Source organism: Oryctolagus cuniculus, chromosome 1 (assembly GCF_051225735.1).
Source record: "Oryctolagus cuniculus isolate XC-2025 breed Fujian yellow rabbit chromosome 1, ASM5122573v1, whole genome shotgun sequence".
Lineage (NCBI taxonomy): Eukaryota > Metazoa > Chordata > Mammalia > Lagomorpha > Leporidae > Oryctolagus > Oryctolagus cuniculus.
Window position 1 is genome coordinate 225,447,918 of NC_142867.1, and position 20,362 is coordinate 225,468,279.

Genomic DNA, 20,362 nt, shown 5'->3' on the forward strand with positions numbered 1-20,362 from the left:
AGGAATAAGAGAGGGAAGAGATATATAATTTGGGACATGCTCAAGCTGACTTGCCCCAAATGGTAGAGTTAGAAACATACCAGGGGACTCCAATTTAATCCCATCAAGGTGGCATGTACCAATGCCATCTCACTAGTCCAAGTGATCAATTTCAGTTCGCAATTGATCATAATGAAAGGACTAAGAGTCAAAGGGAGCACATAAGCAAGTCTAGTACCTGCTAACACTAACCGATAGAATAAATAAAGGGGAGAGTGATCCAACATGGGAAGTGAGATACTCAGCAAACTCATAGAATGGCAGATGCCCTAAATAGCACTCTGGCCTCAGAATCAGCCCTAAAGGCATTCAGATCTGGCTGAAAAGCCCATGAGAGTATTTCAGGCATGGAAAGCCAAGACACTCTGGCAAAAGATCTCTGTGAGTGAGATCTCAGTGGAAAGAACAGGTCTTCAAAGAAGGAGGTACCTTTCTCTGAAGGGAGGAGAGAACCTCCACTTTGACTATGACCTTGTCTAAACAAGATAAGAGTCGGAGAACTCAAGGGGCTTCCATAGCCTTGGAAACTCATGACTGGAGCATAGGGAGATTACTGATGCCATAGACAGGAGTGTCAATTGGTAAAGTCAACAACAGGAGTCACTGTGCACTTACTCCTCATGTAGGATCTCTGTCCTTAATGTGCTGTGCATTGAGATTTAATGCTATAACGAGTACTCAAACAGTATATTTCACTTTGTGTTTCTATGGGGGTGCAAACTGTTGAAATCTTAGTTAATGCATACTAAACTGATCCTCTGTAAAAAAAAAAAAAAAAAAAGAAAAGAAAAGAAACTATCAACTCCCAACTTGACTCTCACTGGGATTAAACATGACAATAGGTCTGATCTGATTTCATCATCATTTAAAAAAATCATCTATTATTTTTCACTTTATGTTTCTGTGTGGGAGCAAACTGTTGAAATCCTTACTTAATGTATACTAAGCTGATCTTCTGTATATTAAGATAATTGAAAATGAATCTTGATGTGAATGGAAGGGGAGAGGGAGTGGGAAAGGGGAGGGTTGTGGGTGGGAGGGACGGTATGGGGGGGAAGCCATGGTAATCCATTATTCGTACTTTGGAAACGTATATTCATTAAATAAAAGTTAAAAAAAAAAAAATCACACTTAGATTTACAGGCAAAAGTTCTCAAAAACTATGGGCTAATGAAAGTTGAGAATGTAATATATGAAGCCAAAACACATGGTTTCAAAAGACCTTTTTCCAAAGAAATCTTACTACTTTGAACTATTACGTGTAAAACACCAACCAAAAATAAAAATCAAAGTTACTGCATCAAACACTTTATTATCCATGAAAACTATGTGAACATTGTACTGTAATGTCTAATGCACACTTTATTATCCATGAAAACTATGTGAACATTGTACTGTAATGTCTAATGCACAAGGACCGCTGAGCACCAGTTACTAGTCAGGGCCACCTCACGGATGTGAGGGCCAACAGGTAGCCCAGAGAATCAGGCAACCGCACGAGCGGGAAGCTCTCATGGCTTAAAAAGTAAAAGATTTTCACATTCTCTCCACAGTGCACTTGCCAAGCTTGTCAGGCACACAGACGTTACAATGACAACCTGATCCTCTGAGCACCCAAGTTTATACATGCAGAATGAATCTGGCCTCGAGCACAGTCAAGGAAGGACACCATCAGACACCACAGGCACTGCCCTCACCCTGGGGAAGGCTGAGTGAGTGCACTGCGGGGGCTGATGCAAACACAGGGGTCACAATGCAGCTGTCACTTGGTGCTGAGGCTTTATACGCTGCGCATGTATACACCTGTATACAAACCAGGGCGGTTCTGCCAATAACTGACGACTTACACCGAACAACTGATCACTGGGAAAAAAAAAAAAACCCTATTATAGTTCAGAAAATAATGCAACCGATTTTAATTTAATCTAGATACAGGTACTTTATTTACAAATATTTAGATTAATAGCATTTTGTTACATCAAATGAAGAGTACAGCAGTCTGAATAAATCCTTCTGTCACAGAAACAAGACCCACTGTAACCAACTTTGGGAATCAGGGTATTGCACCTAACAAGCGAAGTCTTCAGTCTGTGATTGCTACCCTATGGGTGGGTCTGTTTGTTTTGTTTTTGTAAATATATACACACACCAGCAGGTCATGGTCCCTGGGAGAATCCCTTGTGATGCAACAGTGAAAGCAAAATGGGTCATGGTAAGTCTGTAACAGAATATACCAATCTACTCCAGGAATCTTCCTTTGCTTTAAAGTTAAACAAAGACAAAAATAAAAATGAGTCCACAAATTAACCAAATCCTATTTTCTGCACATTCCAGTTTGGGCTTTTATTTAACATTGACTATACAATACTCCGGTACTATCACATGTTTACAACCCAGAAAGATGTACGTTAGTGTCTGTAAAGAGGGATTTAAAATGTGTATTTTAAACACAGCAGTCGAGCCGAGTGCATTTTATATAATATGCTGAGGTTTACCTACTCCCTCCCAATAACTTCTCAATTCCCAGCCACTGAACCATAAACTCAATTAGAAAGCAATCAGCAGAAAAGAACAACTCAGTAAAACCTGTTTGTTGTCTAAAGAAGTAAGATTGTTTCTCTGGCAATACAGGATTCTTTCAGTGGCCAAAACACCTAGTGTAAAGTAGTAACTCGGTATCAGCACAAACACTGAAACACCCTTAGGAAACACTTACCCTTTTACAAAACAATCTATGCCGACATGACATAAAACAGTCCCTTATACTATGAACACAAGGGATATTTTAAATTACTTCACTGTAGTGTTAAAAATGCACAATTAAAATCCCTTAACAGCAGACCTGCGGTTCTGCCTGTCTGGTTCAGAATCGGACCATTCCAAGAAGATACAGGTATAAAAGCTTAAAATGTGCAATAATAAACCCAGCCTTTGTTCTTTTTCTATACAGTAAGGCAAGAATGCAGCCTATAATGCAAAATGTTTACAAAAAGAGAAAAGCAGGTTAGCACATTGTCGATTGCACAAGAATAGTTAAGAAAATCAGCAGAGAAGCCACAGTGCAAAGATGGAACAGAATTGGCTAGTGTTAATCCTTTGATGCTAGGAGCTCTTTCCAGCATAATGTCCCCAACACTGCCAGCACCAAGGGGTGGAGCCAGTACTACTTGTGAACTGCAGTTTTGTCTATTTTCTTACGTGAAATGGAGGGAGTAACATGGTCACATGTAGGTCATACTGTACAAACTGGTAATTTTATACTGTTCCAATGCCAGTAATCAATTTATTTTCTTCATTAAAATAATATACAAAGAACGTATTGTTAGTTCGGTTCCTTCGAATTTTATACATATTTACTTTCTGTTAAAGAGAAAGGATAAAATAATGTAAAAAAAGGATAAAGCTATTAATTAAGCACAAGAGAAAAAGATAAATGAATATTTTTCCCCGTGCAAGGCTAAGACAGAAGCAAACCTCATCAAGAAAAATACCACCCACACAACAGGGAATTTATCCAACAAAAACAAAACAGAAGCAGTTACTGAACCCCTTCTCTGCCATCAGCAGTCACTTCACAGCGATAAACTTATTGGTTACACCAGACATACTTGAACAGTTCAAGATGGGGAGAAGGCTTAAGATATCATCAAATTAAACCATACAGTAAGACGAAGCCTTGCCAAAAAGGGAGGGTCGAAATCATTGAAGTCCAGCATCAGTGCTCAGTTTAAATCATATTGGTGACAGAGCTATCACAAGGACAATCAAGGGGGAAAAAGTCTAGATTCACCATGCAGGAGAGATTTATTACTCTACTTGCCTTTGATAACCTGATTACATCTAGTTGTTTAGCAGTTTAGTATTGTGTTAAACTGTTTTTACAACAGAGTTTTGTTTTGTTTTTTAATTAAACCCAGTAAGATGTACAGAAGACAACGAGGCAGTAAAAAGTACTGCTTCCAACAGACAGAGGTGAAAGGTCAAATGAGAGGCCAGAGCAAAGAGGTCACTAGCAGCCACAGCCTTCTCTCTGGGGTTGGGGCTCACTGGTTAGCCGGCCTCCCTGCGGGGCTGAGGGTTTGTGTTGTACACCGGACTCGGCAGCATTCAGATCCAGGCTTCCGTCCTGAATGTTCTGATAGATTTTCTTGGCAGCCTCCAGGAAAGCATCTTCTACATTCTCTCCCCTAAGAGGCAAGTGACAACTTTATTCGAGAACCACTGCTTTCTACTAAAATAAGACTTTATACACTGCCCTTTTGCTAACCTTTAGTCAAGTGCCATGGTGTCTTCAATTTAGCCACTGTCTGGTAAGAGATTACCAGAAGCCTGAGCTAAGAGAACAACATGGGAAAATATTTCCTGTGGAAAACACATAAGCATCGTTCTAAGAGCTATTCTGCAGACCTCTAGCTGGATAGGCGTATGTGCTCTAGTCATTACAATACTATTTGTTACTAGATGACAGGACAGCTGAGATTAGAGAAATGGAATCTGTACATGCTGAACAGGATTCTGGGATCTGCAGGATCTGATCAGCCAAACGTGAACTGTGCTGTTTGTATGTAATGGTGACATGTTCACACTGAGCACTGTGCACACTTCAGTTCTCTTAGAGATCACACTACAGATAATGCTAAACAAAAAAAGCCAAGCCTCTCACTACCACTGCAAGGAATCGGAGGTCTGATAACTGAAGATCAATGACTGGAATAATGTAGAACTGGAGTTCCACAGCTGACATGGAAAAACAATTCATCATGCTTTTGATCAGACACTAAGTATTTCCCTAAGTCATGCTTTTCAACGGGATCTCTGAGGTAAAATACTACCAGCAAGTTGGCCAAGCTTGGGTCTGAGATGCCAAACCAGCTCGGTTGTGAAAGTCAAACACTTCTGGAATGTAAACATGGTCTCACTGATTAACCTGGTTTTACCAATGGCATAATCAAGGTCCAATATTACAAGTAGAAAAACTCAGTATTATTTTGAAATACGAAACAGGAAGTAGAAATGTCTGCTCAATATTTTTCTTGCCACAGCACTGCACATTTATGTATTATACAGTAAATGAACAATTATATTATATACTTTGATAAACATGGTTTTACACTCAGAAGCTAAAATATAACTGAAACATCTGTATTTTAGCCATACTTACGTTTTTGCACTTGCTTCAAGGAACAATAAGCCTAAAAATAAAATTCAGACTATAATGAGGACACTTCAAACTCACCAGGGCATTCTCTTCAGTAACATCTGACCAGAAGCTGCCTATCTATCAGCTATCAATACTCTCACTAACACGGCATTTTATGAAAGAGGGAGTATAAGGGGGCAGCATCATTATCTGTCATTAATTGTACTACTCCTGATATGAATCTCACAGAAATACATTTCTTCATTCTTGAGATTTTTTCCATTTTTTAAAAAAACTGTCAATCTGCAATAACAAAATCCCACCTTTCCTTAGCAATTCTCCCAAATGTGACCATTAAGTCTTAAAGGAAACCCACCGTTTTCTTCAGCAAACTGTTTGGCTTCTTCATATGTAACATCTCTCTGTGCTTCCAAGTCTGCTTTATTTCCTATGAGAATTATTACCTAATTTGTGATCAAAAGAAAGACATCTTAAAACAAAGCAACCATTTAAGTCAATCATTCAAATTGTGAAATCTAAAATTCTGGACAGAAAACCACCTGGGCCTTTTTAAATGTAAAACAAGTCTGGGGGTACTTCAAAAACTTCAAGGGAAAATGGAATTAAAAATTAAATATTTTAATGCAAAAAATTTTTTTAGATCCATCAGTTTATTCCATTAACTTTTTGAAAGCAATTACCCACCAGGAAGGACTACAGAACCATAAAGTCATTAAGTACTAAGAAGAACCTAGACAACCCTCCATGCAAAGAGGTGACAAACTTTCTGTAAAGAGCAGAGTCTATTTTTCAGGTTGGTGGGCCCCACAGTCTCTTTGCATATCCTTCTTGGCTGTATTTTTGGGGTTTTTATTCTTTAAAAACATAAAAATCATCCTTACTTAGCAAGCCATTCAAAAACCGTCTGGGGGCCAGATAATAAAGCTTCATCTTATATAGGCCAAAAAGTATGACTTATCTAAGGAAGATTACTAGGGGTCTATGACCAAGCTCCAGGGGATCTGTGACTGCCCTGAAGTGAAGTGCAAAATGCTTTATAAACATGGACATCCCCCGGGGGAAAAGGTTCATGGGTTCCACCCGATTTTCAAAAGGTTCTGGGAAGCTCCGAAAATTTTAAGAACTACCTAAAGTACTGGGGAGGAAATGACAGCTCAAAGGCACAGCAACATCCTAAAGGCCTCTTACTAAGCTGGTGGTAGGAGGACTTTTCCTAGTTCGGCAGAAACCTAAATGGTGGCCTCAGAGAAATGCTGTGCTACCCCACAGCTTCCATAGGCAGGACCAAGTTTGTAGCAACTGGTAACAAATGCCTGCGTGTATCAGGGAAAGGGAAACTACTAGGGGTAGAAGATGGGGACCTTATAGGATGAGTTCAAATCCAAGACAAAATAACACATACCTGTGTCTACTCTGGAATCATCTCTACAGGGAAGACAGGCTAAAGTTAAGGGAAGCTCTGCAAAGTTCTAAGGAAAAAGCAAGTAACCTTGGGAAACACTCAGATACTTCCCTCCTCTCCAACTCCTTATGAATTTACTAGGGGCTGGGGGTAGGCTGTACACTTTACATAGAGACATCCAGCACATGTACTTGTTTTGACAACTGGTAATACTTCCCCTTCCGGATACAGGAATCCAGATATAGACACTTTAGGAAAGGATAGCTTCAACTAAAAGGTACTTTCCCATTAATGTTTTTTTTTTCATATGAAAAAATGGCTCGGCCGGCGCCACGGTTCACTATGCTAATCCTCCACCTTGCGGCGCCGGCACACCGGGTTCTAGTCCCGGTCGGGGCGCCGGATTCTGTCCCGGGTGCCCCTCTTCCAGGCCAGCTCTCTGCCATGGCCCGGGAGTGCAGTACTTGGGCCTTGCACCCCATGGGAGACCAGGATAAGTACCTGGCTCCTGCCATCGGATCAGCGCGGTGCGCCGGCCACAGCGCGCCAGCCACGGCAGCCATTGGAGGGTGAACCAACGGCAAAGGAAGACCTTTTTCTCTGTCTCGCTCTCTCACTGTCCACTCTGCCTGTCAAAAAAAAAAAAAAAAAAAAAAAAAAGGCTCTTCCATTTTTGTCCAATTAACCAAACAACCATTTTGATCTGAATGTAAACCTTTTGCAAGGAGATCAGTTAGGTAGTACAAGTGAATACTCTTCAACTAGCATGTAGAAATGTCCACTAAGAAGAGAAAGAATGTTCATATTATAGTCTACTAGTCTTTTAAAAAATAAAGAAATGACAATTAAAGAAGTAATCAATTTTTTTAAAAGCCTGGTAAAGTTAACAATAGTACAGGGTCATTATGGCACGGGACTCAAAACAAGAAATACTGCTTCCTTTCCAAATTCCTTATGAATTTCTATACTGGGCATCCTATCTCCTGAAAGGAGAGACATAAAATTACATGCTAGCAACACAGAGGTACAGAAGACATTGACAACATGAGAAAGCACACAGCTTCTACACAGAAAGCCAAAGCAACTCTACAGAAAACCTAACCGCTTGTGCAGGACCTTAAAGAAAGGATTTTCTGGGTTTTCCTTCTGAGGATTACAAAGGGCAAAATGAGGCAGGAGGACACAGTGAATTTTTTTTACTATATTCCATGGAACATCTACGGTCAGTTTTTTGTTTTTAACATTTTATTTGAACAATCGTAGACTCATGGAAGCTTACAAAAAATACAGAGGTCATATAACCTGACCAATAGCAGCAACTTAAATGTAGAGCACTCTCAAATCCAGGAAATGGACATGTGTACAAACTACAGCTCTTACAAAGATTTCACAGTTTTTACACACTCGCATACATGTGCTCCTGTGTAGCTCTATTCAATTTTATCATAGGTACAGATTTGTGTTACCACAATTGAGATACTGAAATGTCCCATCACTACAAAGGAATTGCTCTGTGGCACTCTCATCACAGTCACACCACTCCAACCCTCTATCCCTATTACTAACCCCTGGCAACCACTAATCTCTATCCTCTCTCCTGTTCTCATCTCTACAATTCCATCATATTGAAAATATTCTATAAATGGAATCACAGAGTAGGTAACCTTTTGAAATTGGCTTTTCATATGCAGCACAATGGCTCCGAGATCCATATAGTTTCCATGTTATCAATAATTCATCCCTACGAATTGCTGAGTAGTATTCCACAGTGTGAATATATCAGACTGTTCAACCATTCAGTTGTCCAAGGCCAAGATGGATTTCCAGTCCTTGACTTTTGCAGATAAAGCCATTATGAACATTCATCTGTAGCTCTATATGTGCACCTACAGTGGACTTCATGCGATAATGGACTGAAAGTTCCCCAACAGTCCCTAGCATAGCAGGCAAATAGTTTTCAATATGATTATTTTTCAATATGATTAAACTGCTGTTGCCTAATAGAGGCTAATCTTACCACTGATGACATCTGAGCATTTACTGAACCAGCCTCCTGCCCCATGCTATTATAAAGCTAAGTGAGAAACAGGCCCAAGCTTGAGAAAGCCAGAGGCCATCACAGCTAAATGCCTTTCCTCACACTGTTCCTGGAATACCCTCTTTGCAGCATGTCTATCTATATACCTGCTGGCTTTCTCTGCTAGATAATAACCTCTTGGGAACAAAGTATCCACATTTATCTTTGCAAAGAAATATAATTAAATTTCACAGCTTCCACTTGATATGAGCTCACTATCCCAATCATAAATTTCACTTTTTTAAACTACAAACATAAGCAAAACCCAAATGAAATAAAACACAAAATCTGGAATAATCTGAACTAAAAAAAAAGTTCAAATGTCTTCAATTAATTTAATAAAATAAAGATTTGCTCATTCTTAGTATCCAAATACAAAGCTCTCACTAGTAAATGGATTTCCTGTTTGGATTATCCTAGATCTTAAATTTTATCCATAATATGTCTTGTAACTTACAGTATTTGGATTGGTGAGATTCCTTGCATCTGTCAACCAGCTGCTTAAGTGATTATATGTACTTCTTCTGCAAAAAATTAAAGTTCAAATTTGTGATCTCCACATACAATCACCACTTTAACAGAAAAAAAGGAACTCTAACACTTAAAATGTACACATTAATAGTTTCTAAAAATATTCAACAACTATGCTAAGGATACATTAGAAGTACATTGCTGACATTTAAAAGCACAACCATAAACAGATAAGCAAGCAGGGAATAAAAGAAAATTTATAGGACGTTCTGACCTCATAATTTCTAAAGTCAAATTAAAATTATTTTGAAATCATCCAGATTTTCCAAACAAGAGACACAGTAGCACCAAATTATCTAACCAATGACACATTCAATGGGAATCTTTTTTCACCTGTCTTTAAATTTTAATTTTTCAATTAGAAAACAAGACAGTCATATACACTATTATAAACTAGTATATAATTTCACCTTTACTAAGTAATAATTTAAAAAGTAAGCTAACAACAAAAGCATGAAACTGCCTTTAAGGAAAGTATTTAATACATTTGACTGGAAATTCAATTTCCCAGATATCAGTAAGGAAATTTACCCTAACTTTGTACTCTTATTTCCAGGCCCCTGAATCATTTGGGGTGATTCAGATTGTCCTGTTTCTCAACTTTCTCCAAGCAATAGTTTAAAAACACAGGAATCAGGGCGAGAGCTATGGCACAGCAGGAAAATCCGCTGCCTGAAGTGCCAGCATCCAATATGCGCACTGGTTCAAGTCCCAGTTGTTCCACTTCTATCCAGCTCCCTGCTGTAGCAAAGCAGAAGGTGGTCCAAATCCTTGGGCCCCTGCACCCATGTGGGAGACCCCGAACAAGCTCCTGGCTTCGGACTGGCCCAGCTCCAGCCGTTGTGGCCATTTGGAGAGTGAACCAGCAGATGGAAGACCTCTCTCTACCTCCTTCCCATTCTCTCTCTCTGCCTTTCAAATAACGAAATATATCTTAAAAAAAAAAAAAAAAAAAAAAAGGAACTTTGGAGCCAATGCTGTGGCATAGCGAGTAAATCCGCTGCCTGCAGTGCCGGCATTCCATATGGGCGCCAGTTCAAGACCCAGCTGTTCTATTTCCAATCCAGCTCTCTGCTATGACCTGGGAAAGCAGCAGAAGATGGCCCAGTACTTGGGCCCCTGCCCCTGCATGAGAGACCTGGAGGAAGCTACAACTGTTGCGACCATTTGGGGAGTGAACCAGAGGATGAAAGACCTCTGTCTCTCTGCCTCTCTGTAATATCTTCCAAATAAATAATAAATAAGTCTAAAAAAATACTTAAATGGCACTTTGCTGCAATAAATAAATAAAAACTTGTAGGCTAACTTATAATAGCCCAATACTCCCTAAGATGGCAAAGAAATCCAAATACAGATGTCCCTGACTTAAGATGGTTCCACTTATATCTTTCAATTTCATGGTGATTTATCAGGGTATTAAATGCACTTTTTATTTATAATATCACAAGCTGAGAAACAGCAACAAGTTGCAAAATTACAGAGTAAAATCTACTGAAGAAGTTACAGTGCTAAATTTTTAATTTAATCTTTTCTGGAGGCAGGCATTTAGGCCTCGTGGTTGAGATGGCTTGTGTGTCTCCTATCAGAGTATCTGGGTTTGATATTTGGCTCCAGCTCCTAACTCCAGCTTCCTGATAATGCAGAACCTGGGGGCAGTGGTAATGGCTCAAGTAATTTACTTCCTGCCACCCATATAAGAAATCTGGATTCTGTTCCCAACTTAATAGTTTTAGTTCCTGACCCAGCCTTGGCCCAACCCCAGCCACTGCAAGCATCTGAAGAGTAAACCAGCAGATTGATTGGAACTCTCAAATAAATTTTAAAATTTTTTAAGTTTCTGACTTACAGAGTTACAGAATATTAATCCATCTTACTCGTTTAACATGTGAGCTCACAAAGATTAAATTAATAGAAACTTGGCATTGTAGTGCAGTGGGTAAAGCTGCCACCTCCAATACCAGCATCCTATACAGGCACCAGTTTGAGCTCCCTGCTGTCGTACCTGGGAAAGCAGTGGAGGATGCCCAAGTATTTGGGCCCCAGCACCCACCTAAGAGACCTGGATGAAGCTGGCTTCAGCCTGGCCCAGCCCTGGCTGTTATGGCCATGAGTGAACGAGTGGATAGAAGACCTCTTTCTCTCTCTCTCTGTAACTCTGCTTTCCAAATAAAATAAATCTTAAAAAAAAATTAACAGAAACTCATGAGCCTGACTCAGAACTTTTTTTACATACACAAATGTGTCCTCAAAGCATTTCTAGTTCAGCTTTATGAATATATTCCATGATCTCCAGCTGGCAGCAACCACATAAAAGTCAATATTCCAACTATTTAATCCTTTTCCAGTGGAAACTGAAAAGAATTCCTTTCTTGAGCTCTTTGTTTTTTTGGTACTTAGTGTATTGCTTATGTAAACCACCACTTCAATGGGAAATATATACATATCAAAATATCACCTTTCTCCCAATGTTTAAAAATATGGAAAGCATGGTCAAATATCATTTTTTAAAATTCAGAAGCTTTGTTACTGTTCACTATTTACACTACTGGCATCTTTTTTTTTTTTAAAGATTTTATTTATTTATTTATTTTGAGAGGTAAAGTTACAGACAGTGAGAGAGACAGAGAGAGAAAGGTCTTCCATCCGCTGGTTCACTCCCCAAATGGCCGCAATGGCCAGAGCTGCGCGGATCCGAAGCCAGGAGCCAGGTGCTTCTTCCTGGTCTCCCATGTGGGTGCAAGGGCCCAAGGACCTGGGCCATCCTCCACTGCTTTCCCAGGCCATAGCAGAGAGCTGGATGGGAAGAGGAGCATCCAGGACTAGAACCAGCACCCATATGGGATGCCGGCGCCACAGGTGGAGGATTAACCTATTGCGCCACAGTGCCAGCCCCGGCATATCTTATTTTATACAATAGCTGTTATTTATTTAACACACAAACCTTTTAAATAAATCCAAATATAGTTGTACTAATTTTCATTAATTTTAAAATTTCAAAGCTGCAGTGAGTGAATTATAGACCGCCAGCATTTTTATAAACATACCCTTTTTAAGTAGTAACAGTATCATGTAAACCATATTATTTATATATATAACTTTTGAAAAGGATTCTAGAATTGTTATCAATTTAAAATTCACTCATTCAATTATCTAATAATTGGGGGACTACTAAAAAAAATCCTAACATAGTCCTGTTATTGGTGTGATGTTAGCTGTATCAAACTGATAAAGCAAAACAACTGCCATGATAGGTCACGCTATTAAAGTTAGCAGAGCACCCTGTAACAATCAATTATGCCAAAGATATAAATATTATTAAAGCTGTGAATTTTCAGTTTGCAAAACATTGAAGATTAATATAAAAAAAAAAAAACTGGTGCCAACCGGGAAGGCAGTGGAGGATGGCCCAAGTGCTTGGGCCCCTGAGCCCACGTGGGAGACCAGGAGGAGGCACCTGGCTCCTGGCTTCAGATCAGCGCAGCACCGGCCATGGCGGCCATTTGGGGAGTGAACCAGTGGAGGGAGGACCTTTCTCTCTAACTGCCAAAATAAATTAAAAAATTTTAAAAATTATAAAAAAAGAACTGGTGCCAGGACTGCAACATCCATGTCATTATAAAGTATTACTAGAGTCCAAAATGCACCCATCAAAAGCCTGAAGTACTTTTTTCGGTAACAATTATGTTGAGACATAGTGAACTTACCATAAAGCCTACACTTTAAAAGTATGTAATTTAGTTTTCAGCATACTCACAAAGTTGTGGACTGGTCACCACTACCTAATTCTAGAATTTTTCCATATTCCCAAAGGGGAAATCCTGTATCTGTTATAATATGTCACACTCCATCCACAGGCAATACACTACCTCCATGGATTCTCCTAGTCCAGTTATCTCTTAAGTGGAATCACAAAATATTTCATCTGGGTCTGGCTTCTTTCATGTAGCATGTTCTCAAGCTTCACCCACGTTATAGCATCTATCATTACCTCATTCTTATTTATTTATTTAAAAAGATGCACAAAGCTTGACAGGACTCTGAATTTTTTTTGTTGTTATCTGAAAGGCAGGCAGAGGTCTTCCATTTGCTGGTTTTCTTCCCAAATGCCTGTAACAGCCAGAGGTTGGCCAGGCCAAAGCCAAGAGCCTGGAACTCAATATGGTCTCCCAAGGAACTGAGCCATCATCTGCTTGCCCTCCATGGTATGAAATAGCAGGAAGCTGGATGGGAAGTGGAGCTGGGCCTCAAATCCAGACATTCTGACATAGGATGCAGGCATCCAAGGAAGGGTCCTTATCCACTGTGTCCAATGTCTGCTCTAAAGTTTTATTTACTCACTTGAGAGACAGCACCCACTTCTCCAAAATGCTGGCTCTCTTCCCTCAAAATGTCCACAATGTCAGGGAGGCTGAACCTGGAAACCAGGAACTCAATCAGGTCTCCGATGGGAGTAGCAAGGAATCCAATTATGTGAGCCACTACCACTGATTCCCAGGGCTGCACTTCAGTAGAAAGTTGAAACCAGGAGTCCAGAGCCAGGGACCAAACCCATGTACTCGGATGTGGGATGCCAAGTGTTCTAACCAGTCTTTATGGCTAGGCCTACCCCTTCATTCCATTTTATAGCCAAATAACATTCCACTGTACAGATACACCACAGTTAACTGATGGTCATTTTGGTTGTTTCTAGCTAAAAGTACTTTTGATGACCTGAACAGACACAATTTTACCCAAAGAATTTATTATGCTTAAAAGTTATGCTTAAAAGCAAGCACAGAATACTATATTAAATCTTAATAATACATGGAATGTGTATGTGACATCTTTGGGGACGCATTACTATTTACCAGTCATGCTACTGATTTCTTGGCTACAGTGAAGAACATCAGGTTTGTTTTCACTTTGTTTTGCCCTGAAATCACCCAATCTAAAATTTCCTGAGATTTTACACACTCTAATTATAATCAGCCTCTATCATTTATTCTAAGGTAACTTCCCAAAGTGTGTTCCTCAATGAAATGGACTTAGGAACACAAAACTTCACTGCAGAACTTTTCAAAGTCCGAATATGCTAATGTGCATTGCTCATCAAGGGTATCGGAGTGGATGGACATTTGGCATAGCAGTTAACATGCTGGTTGGAAACCCACATTCCATACTGGAGGGCCTGGCTTCAAGTTCCAACTCCTGACTCCAACTTCCTGCCAGTGTGTACCCTAGGAAGCAGCAGGTGATGCCTCACGTAGCTGCATACTTGCCAGCCACATGGGAGACCTGGCCCAGCTGAGGCCAATGCAGGATTTGGAATATGAACCAGCAGGTGGATGGCAGCTGTCTCTCTTTCTGTATCTCTCTACCTCTTAAATAAACAAACATTAAAAAAAAGAGAGAGAGAGAGAGAGAGAGAAAATAGTGTAAAGCATTTCCAAAAGGAAATATACTTGAAAAGTTTACCACTAGGTCCCACTTGCCCATTTCTGCCCCCTAAAAAGAGAAAGTCATGCACCTTTGGCACCTTGCATCTATATGGACAGTGATCTAGTTCATTTTCTAGCTCACAGCAGGCAAACAGCACAGGGTCTCCCAAAGCGGTACACCTCCCCACATACTCCAAAGTCAAACCTTTAGAGCCTACTTTTGTTACTTTCTATCAAGTGTTTTGAGTTCCCAGAAACAACCATGTTGAAGTAAATTTAGTCACGCTGCATATACTATTTTTAAGACACTTCAATCCGCTTTAAGACAAAAAAGAATTCAAGAAAATGAGAAATTACATACATACTTTCAGATATAAGCATAAGAACTTTTATAATCTATCACAGTGTATTAGCAAACCTGCATATTTAATTCTTTGCTTGGCCTTATTCTGACAGTAATACTAGATATTATGAGCAGAGGACCTTCTCCAGAGTTGCTCTCTACTGTAGAAGTGAAAGAATAAAATTTCATATGAAATAACTTTTTCTCCTCAGTTACATCTATCTGATGCTGTTTTTCTAAACTGTAATCTTCTATTAATTTCCACCACCATCTCCTAGAGTTTTTCTACCAACTTTCAGAAAAGAAAAGCAATGTATTGTATCAAATTTTACAAGGCATCTTAAAGAAACCATAAAACCCTTAAATAAGTTCATCTACAGTTATACACTTACAAACTAAAGAATGCCTAAGTCAATAAAAAGAAACTGTATTGCCCAAAATGGATTTCTTTTCCAAGAATAAAGGTTGAAAATTTATAATCTCTTACCTAGTGATATCATACACCATAAGTGCGCCTGCAGCTCCTCTGTAGTAGCTTCGTGTAACAGCCCTAAACCGCTCCTGTCCTGCTGTATCCCAAATCTGCAGTTTGATTTTTTGGCCACTAACTTCAATTATTCTTGTACCAAATTCAACACCAATTGTGTGAGGACAATCAGCCATAACTGTTAGGGAGGGAAAAAAATATATCCCAACTTTCAGAAAATTTCAAATTAAGACTAGTGGGGAAAAATCTAGTGAATTATCACATGATTTACTAATACTTGCAGTCTATAAATAGACTAAACCTAACACTGAGAGGGGAAAAAAAAGAAGTCAGAGAAATATGACTGGACTAGAACAGGGGTTGGCAAACTTCTGGAAAGAACCAAACATTAAATATTTTAAGTTGCGTAGGCTAAAAGTCTCAACTACTTAGCTCTACCACTGAAGCATGAAAGCATTCAGAGAGAATATTAAAACAGGTGCAGCTGCAATAAAAATAGTTATAAAACAGCCAGTGACTAGATCTGGCCCACAGGAGGCCACAGTTTGCTGACCCCTGAACTAAAAGAATCTGTTAAGTAAAGTTATAGATTTTAATAAACTCTTCACAACACCAACATTATACTCTTTAGTTTTCTATCATTATCAATAACAAATCAATCAATGGTCTTAGAACTCCAAGAGCTGCTAGTCAAATTTCTATCCTAGAAAATACTATCAGTGTCTCAAAGAAAATCCTCACATTTAATATATATTTATAATTATATACCAGCAAGTTATATATGTCTAAGACAATAGGACAAGTTTATTAGTTCTTTCCTTATTATTGGGCCACATAAAACCTAAACTCACTAATCTCTGGTAAAAATGCACAGACTACTGTACATTTCATAAAACACTAAATCAAACCACTTTAGTAAGCAGCACAAAAATGCTATAGAAATAATTTCAACCATATAAAAACTTCAATTATATTTAGTATATCAATTACAACAAATTGGTCCCTTCCCCTACCCCCCAAGACTAAGTATTTCAAATCTATTAGGTAAACAAATATGTATACAGCAAATTTCTCTCAACAAGACAATCAATTTCTATAGCAAATTGGAGAATAGGAGACTTCCATTTGACACTATTCTACGTATCTAAATAAACTTTATATTTTGTCATTAAGAAATCTAAAAAAGTGAATCAGATTATTTATCACATAAAAATCAACACCCCCAGAATACTGCTATATGTTTCATTTTATTTATCTGCACCTATTTTTAAAAAGTCACTACATCTAAAAAGTGCAGAGGAAAAGGTTATATTTAAATGCATAAAGTACACGGAAATGACACTTTTTTAAAAACAGAGATAAAGATACCAATGTTTTACCTCACACATTGAACTTACATTTTTTTTCTGTAAACTGATGAAGCAAGCAAGACTTTCCTACTCCCATGTCCCCTGTTTAAAAAAAAAAGTTTCAGGTGGCAATTACATTTCTCAATTTTATGCTCTCATATGCAATAACTGCTATACCCCTTACCATATATCATATCACAAGTTTCTGGAACACTTAGAAAAACTATTTTCCTACATTATAAGGGATTGAAAAGACCTGTAAGTTTTCACTGAAATATACTGACTATCCCAACCTTCAGCAAGTGATTAAATTTGCTTGAAAATTATTAATAAATAGCCACCAGCTGAGATCTTTCTAACAAATTATCATAACACTTTTTTACTTTAAGTAGTCTTAAAAGTTTTGCTCTGTTTTTTGTCCCCTTAACCCATGCATAGAAAGCAAAATTCTTAACAGTGATAATGGGGTCTATAACAAGTAAAAATAAGAAATTAAGCTTTGGAAGCTTGACTCACTAGATCTCCAGTCTTATCTCATTTTTTTTCTTGTATTTCTTGTAGAATTCCATGAAAGAATATGCATTATAGGAAAACCACACAGAACAGATGTCATCTCTTATTGTGCAACAGCAATTTTAATACTTGAAGGATGAATTATAGTCATAAAATTCCACATTAAAAAAAATAACCTAATGTGAAGAGTTCATTGAAAAGCAAGTGTACTTTCAGCTGTACTCTCAGAACTAAGCATGTGAAGGCCAACACTGCGGTGCAGCAGGTTAAAGCCCCAGCTGCTCCTCTTCTGAACCAGCTCTCTGCTATAGCCTGGTAAAACAGTAGAAGATGGCTCAAGTGGGAGACTCGGAAGAAGCTCCTGGCTCCTGACATCAGATGGGCTCAGCTCCGGCCATTGTGGCCATCTGGAGAGTGAAGGGAGATTGATCTCTCTGTCTCTACCTCTCTCTGTAACTCTTTCAAATAAATAACATTTAAAAAAAGGAACTATGCATGAATAAACAGCATTAAGTCTACTCATGTTGGGTCCAGTGCTGTGATAACAACAGGTTAAATTGTCACCTGCAACACCAGAATCCCATAAGGGTGCCAGCTTGAGTCCTGGCTGCTCCACTTCTGAGCTAGCCCCCTGATAGCACACATGGGAAAGCTTTCGAAGATGGCCCAACTACCTGCCACCCAAGTAAGAGACCCAGATGGAGTTCCAGGCTGCTGGCTTTGATGGGGCCCAGCCCTGACTGTTACAGCCATTCTGGAGAGTGAACCAGCAGATGAAAGCTCTAACTGTGCCTTTTAAATAAGCCAGTGAAAAAGGAAAAGGAAAAGGAAAAGGAAAAGGAAAAGGAAAAGGAAAAGGAAAAGGAAAAGGAAAAGGGAAAGGGAAAGGGAAAGGGAAAGGGAAAGGGAAAGGGAAAGGGAAAGGAGAAGAAAGAAAGAAAGAAAGAAAGAAAGAAAGAAAGAAAGAAAGAAAGAAAGAAAGAAAGAAAGAAAGAAAGAAAGAAAGAAAGAAAGAAAGAAAGAGAGAGAGAGAGAGAGAGAGAGAGAGAGAGAGAGAGAGAGAAAGAGAGAAAGAGAGAGAAAGAGAAAGAGAAAAAGAGAAAAAGAGAAAGAGAAAGAAAAGAAAAGAAAAGAAAAGAGAAGAGAAGAGAAGAAAGGAAAAAAGAAGAAAGGAAAAAAGAAAAAGAAATATTTTAATTTGAGCAAAATCTTCTTGAGGGGCCGGTGTTGTGGCGTAGCAGGTAAAGCTGCCGCCTATAGTGCCGGCATCCCATGTGGGCTCCAGTGTGAGACCCAGCTGGCTCCACTTCTGATCCAGCTCTCTGCTATGGCCTGGGAAAGCAGTAGAAGATGGCCCAAGACCTTGGGCCCCTGCAGCCTTATGGGAGACCTGGAAGAAACTCCTGGCTCCTGGCTTCAGATCAGCACAGCACCCGCCATTGTGGCCAACTGGGGAGTGAACCAGAGGATGGAAGACCTCTCTCTCTGCCTCTCCTCTCTCTGTGTAACTTTCAAATAAATTAATTAATCTTTAAAAAAAAAATCTTCTTGAATCTTAACAGGAGGTGCCAGCATTGTGGCATATTGGATTAAGCCCTGCTTCTGAAGCTGGCTTCCCCATACGGGCGCCAGTTCATGTCCTAGCTGCTCCATTTTCAATCCAGCTCCCTGAGAATAGCCTGGGAAAACCAGCAAAGGATGACTCAAGTGTTTGGGCACCTGCCACCCACCTGGTGGTGGTTCTTCCAAACTATAATGAAGCTCCTGGCATCTGTACCTGGCTTTCACCTAGCCTAACTGGCTGTTGTGATCATCCGGGGAGTGAACCAGCAGATGGAAGATATCTCTCTTTCAATAAATTAAAAAGAAAAAAGAAAAAACTTATGGGAAAATTTCAATGCTAGCCTTAATGTATTGCACAGCTTATTCTAGATCAATGTTCTCTACCACCTTTGGAATCCACGGAGATCTGAGGACTTTCATGATACTTCTGGAATATTTCAGCACTCCTAGGGATTAAGCTCATCCCTCGTATTAACAAGTGTTCGGGTAGCCCTCAAAAATCACTAACACCACTTCCCCAAATACCCAGAATTGGTCCATAAAACTATGCAGACCAGGGCCAAAACACAACGGGTACATTTTTAATGCAAAACAAACAAACAAAATTTATCAAAAAAAGCTTTAGTTTTGCAGTGAGAGAACCATTCACTCCATCTGGAGTGGTATGTTTACATATTAGTATACAAATATTTTGTGTTAACCTTCAGTGAAGAACAAGAGTAGGAGTTAAATAAACTTACCAATAATAATATATTTAAAGATGTAAGAGTAGTTGTATGGTGCAGTTGCCATGGTGGCACTAAAAACAAAGAAAACTGCGTTACTTCAGAAGGAAAGTATACACAAGTTATCCAAACTGATCACAACTATCCTTTAAAAATACTGTATAAAGCACGCCAAATACAAAATAAAATGCTGATTATAATAGGTCAGAGTAAAATTATATTTTCCAAGTTGATCAAATACACAAATTCTCTTGAATGAAAGTTGCTTTAACATTCTAATGCATTATTCATAGAAGTATGAGAGACAATATATAACAAAACATCTCCAATATTTCACTTTAGAAAATACCCAATAAGAAATGTTACTCTGGAAGATTTCAAACAAGAAAAATCTTTATAAATTTAAATACTGTTATTAAATAGTCCCGTTTTCCCCTTAAGGTCTTCCCTATTAACTGATCAAATGAGTTACTAATGGTATAAAAAGTAACCCTAACTCTTAAATACAAACTAACGTTTTTACCCTAATTCAACAGCACAGCATCCAAAAAAAGAGCAATCATGATTTCCAAAACAAATTAGTGCTAAAAGTGCTGTGGTACAACAGGTTAAGCCACTGTCTTGCATGCCAAATGAGCACTAGTTTGAGTTCCTGCTGCTCCCCTTTCAACCCAGTCTCCTACTAATGCACCTATGAAAGCAGCAGATGATGGTCTAGTACTTGGGCCCTAGTCACCCATGTGGGGACCCAGGTG

The 20,362-nt window shown here is 39.0% G+C and overlaps 1 protein-coding gene across 1 annotated transcript in view; it reads right to left on the reverse strand.

Moving 5' to 3' along the window:
- Positions 1-1,952: 1,952 nt before the first annotated feature.
- Positions 1,953-20,362, reverse strand: part of RAB14 (RAB14, member RAS oncogene family) — a 28,994-nt gene continuing 10,584 nt past the window's right edge. The window contains exons 2-8 of the mRNA XM_051842487.3: positions 19,623-19,681; positions 16,855-16,908; positions 15,458-15,635; positions 9,137-9,203; positions 5,556-5,643; positions 5,201-5,231; positions 1,953-4,226 (exon numbers count right to left, since the gene is read on the reverse strand). Of these exons, the coding sequence (XP_051698447.1) occupies positions 4,049-4,226; positions 5,201-5,231; positions 5,556-5,643; positions 9,137-9,203; positions 15,458-15,635; positions 16,855-16,908; positions 19,623-19,674 (648 nt within the window). The 5' untranslated portion in view covers positions 19,675-19,681 and the 3' untranslated portion in view covers positions 1,953-4,048. The remainder of the gene's footprint in view (positions 4,227-5,200; positions 5,232-5,555; positions 5,644-9,136; positions 9,204-15,457; positions 15,636-16,854; positions 16,909-19,622; positions 19,682-20,362) is intronic.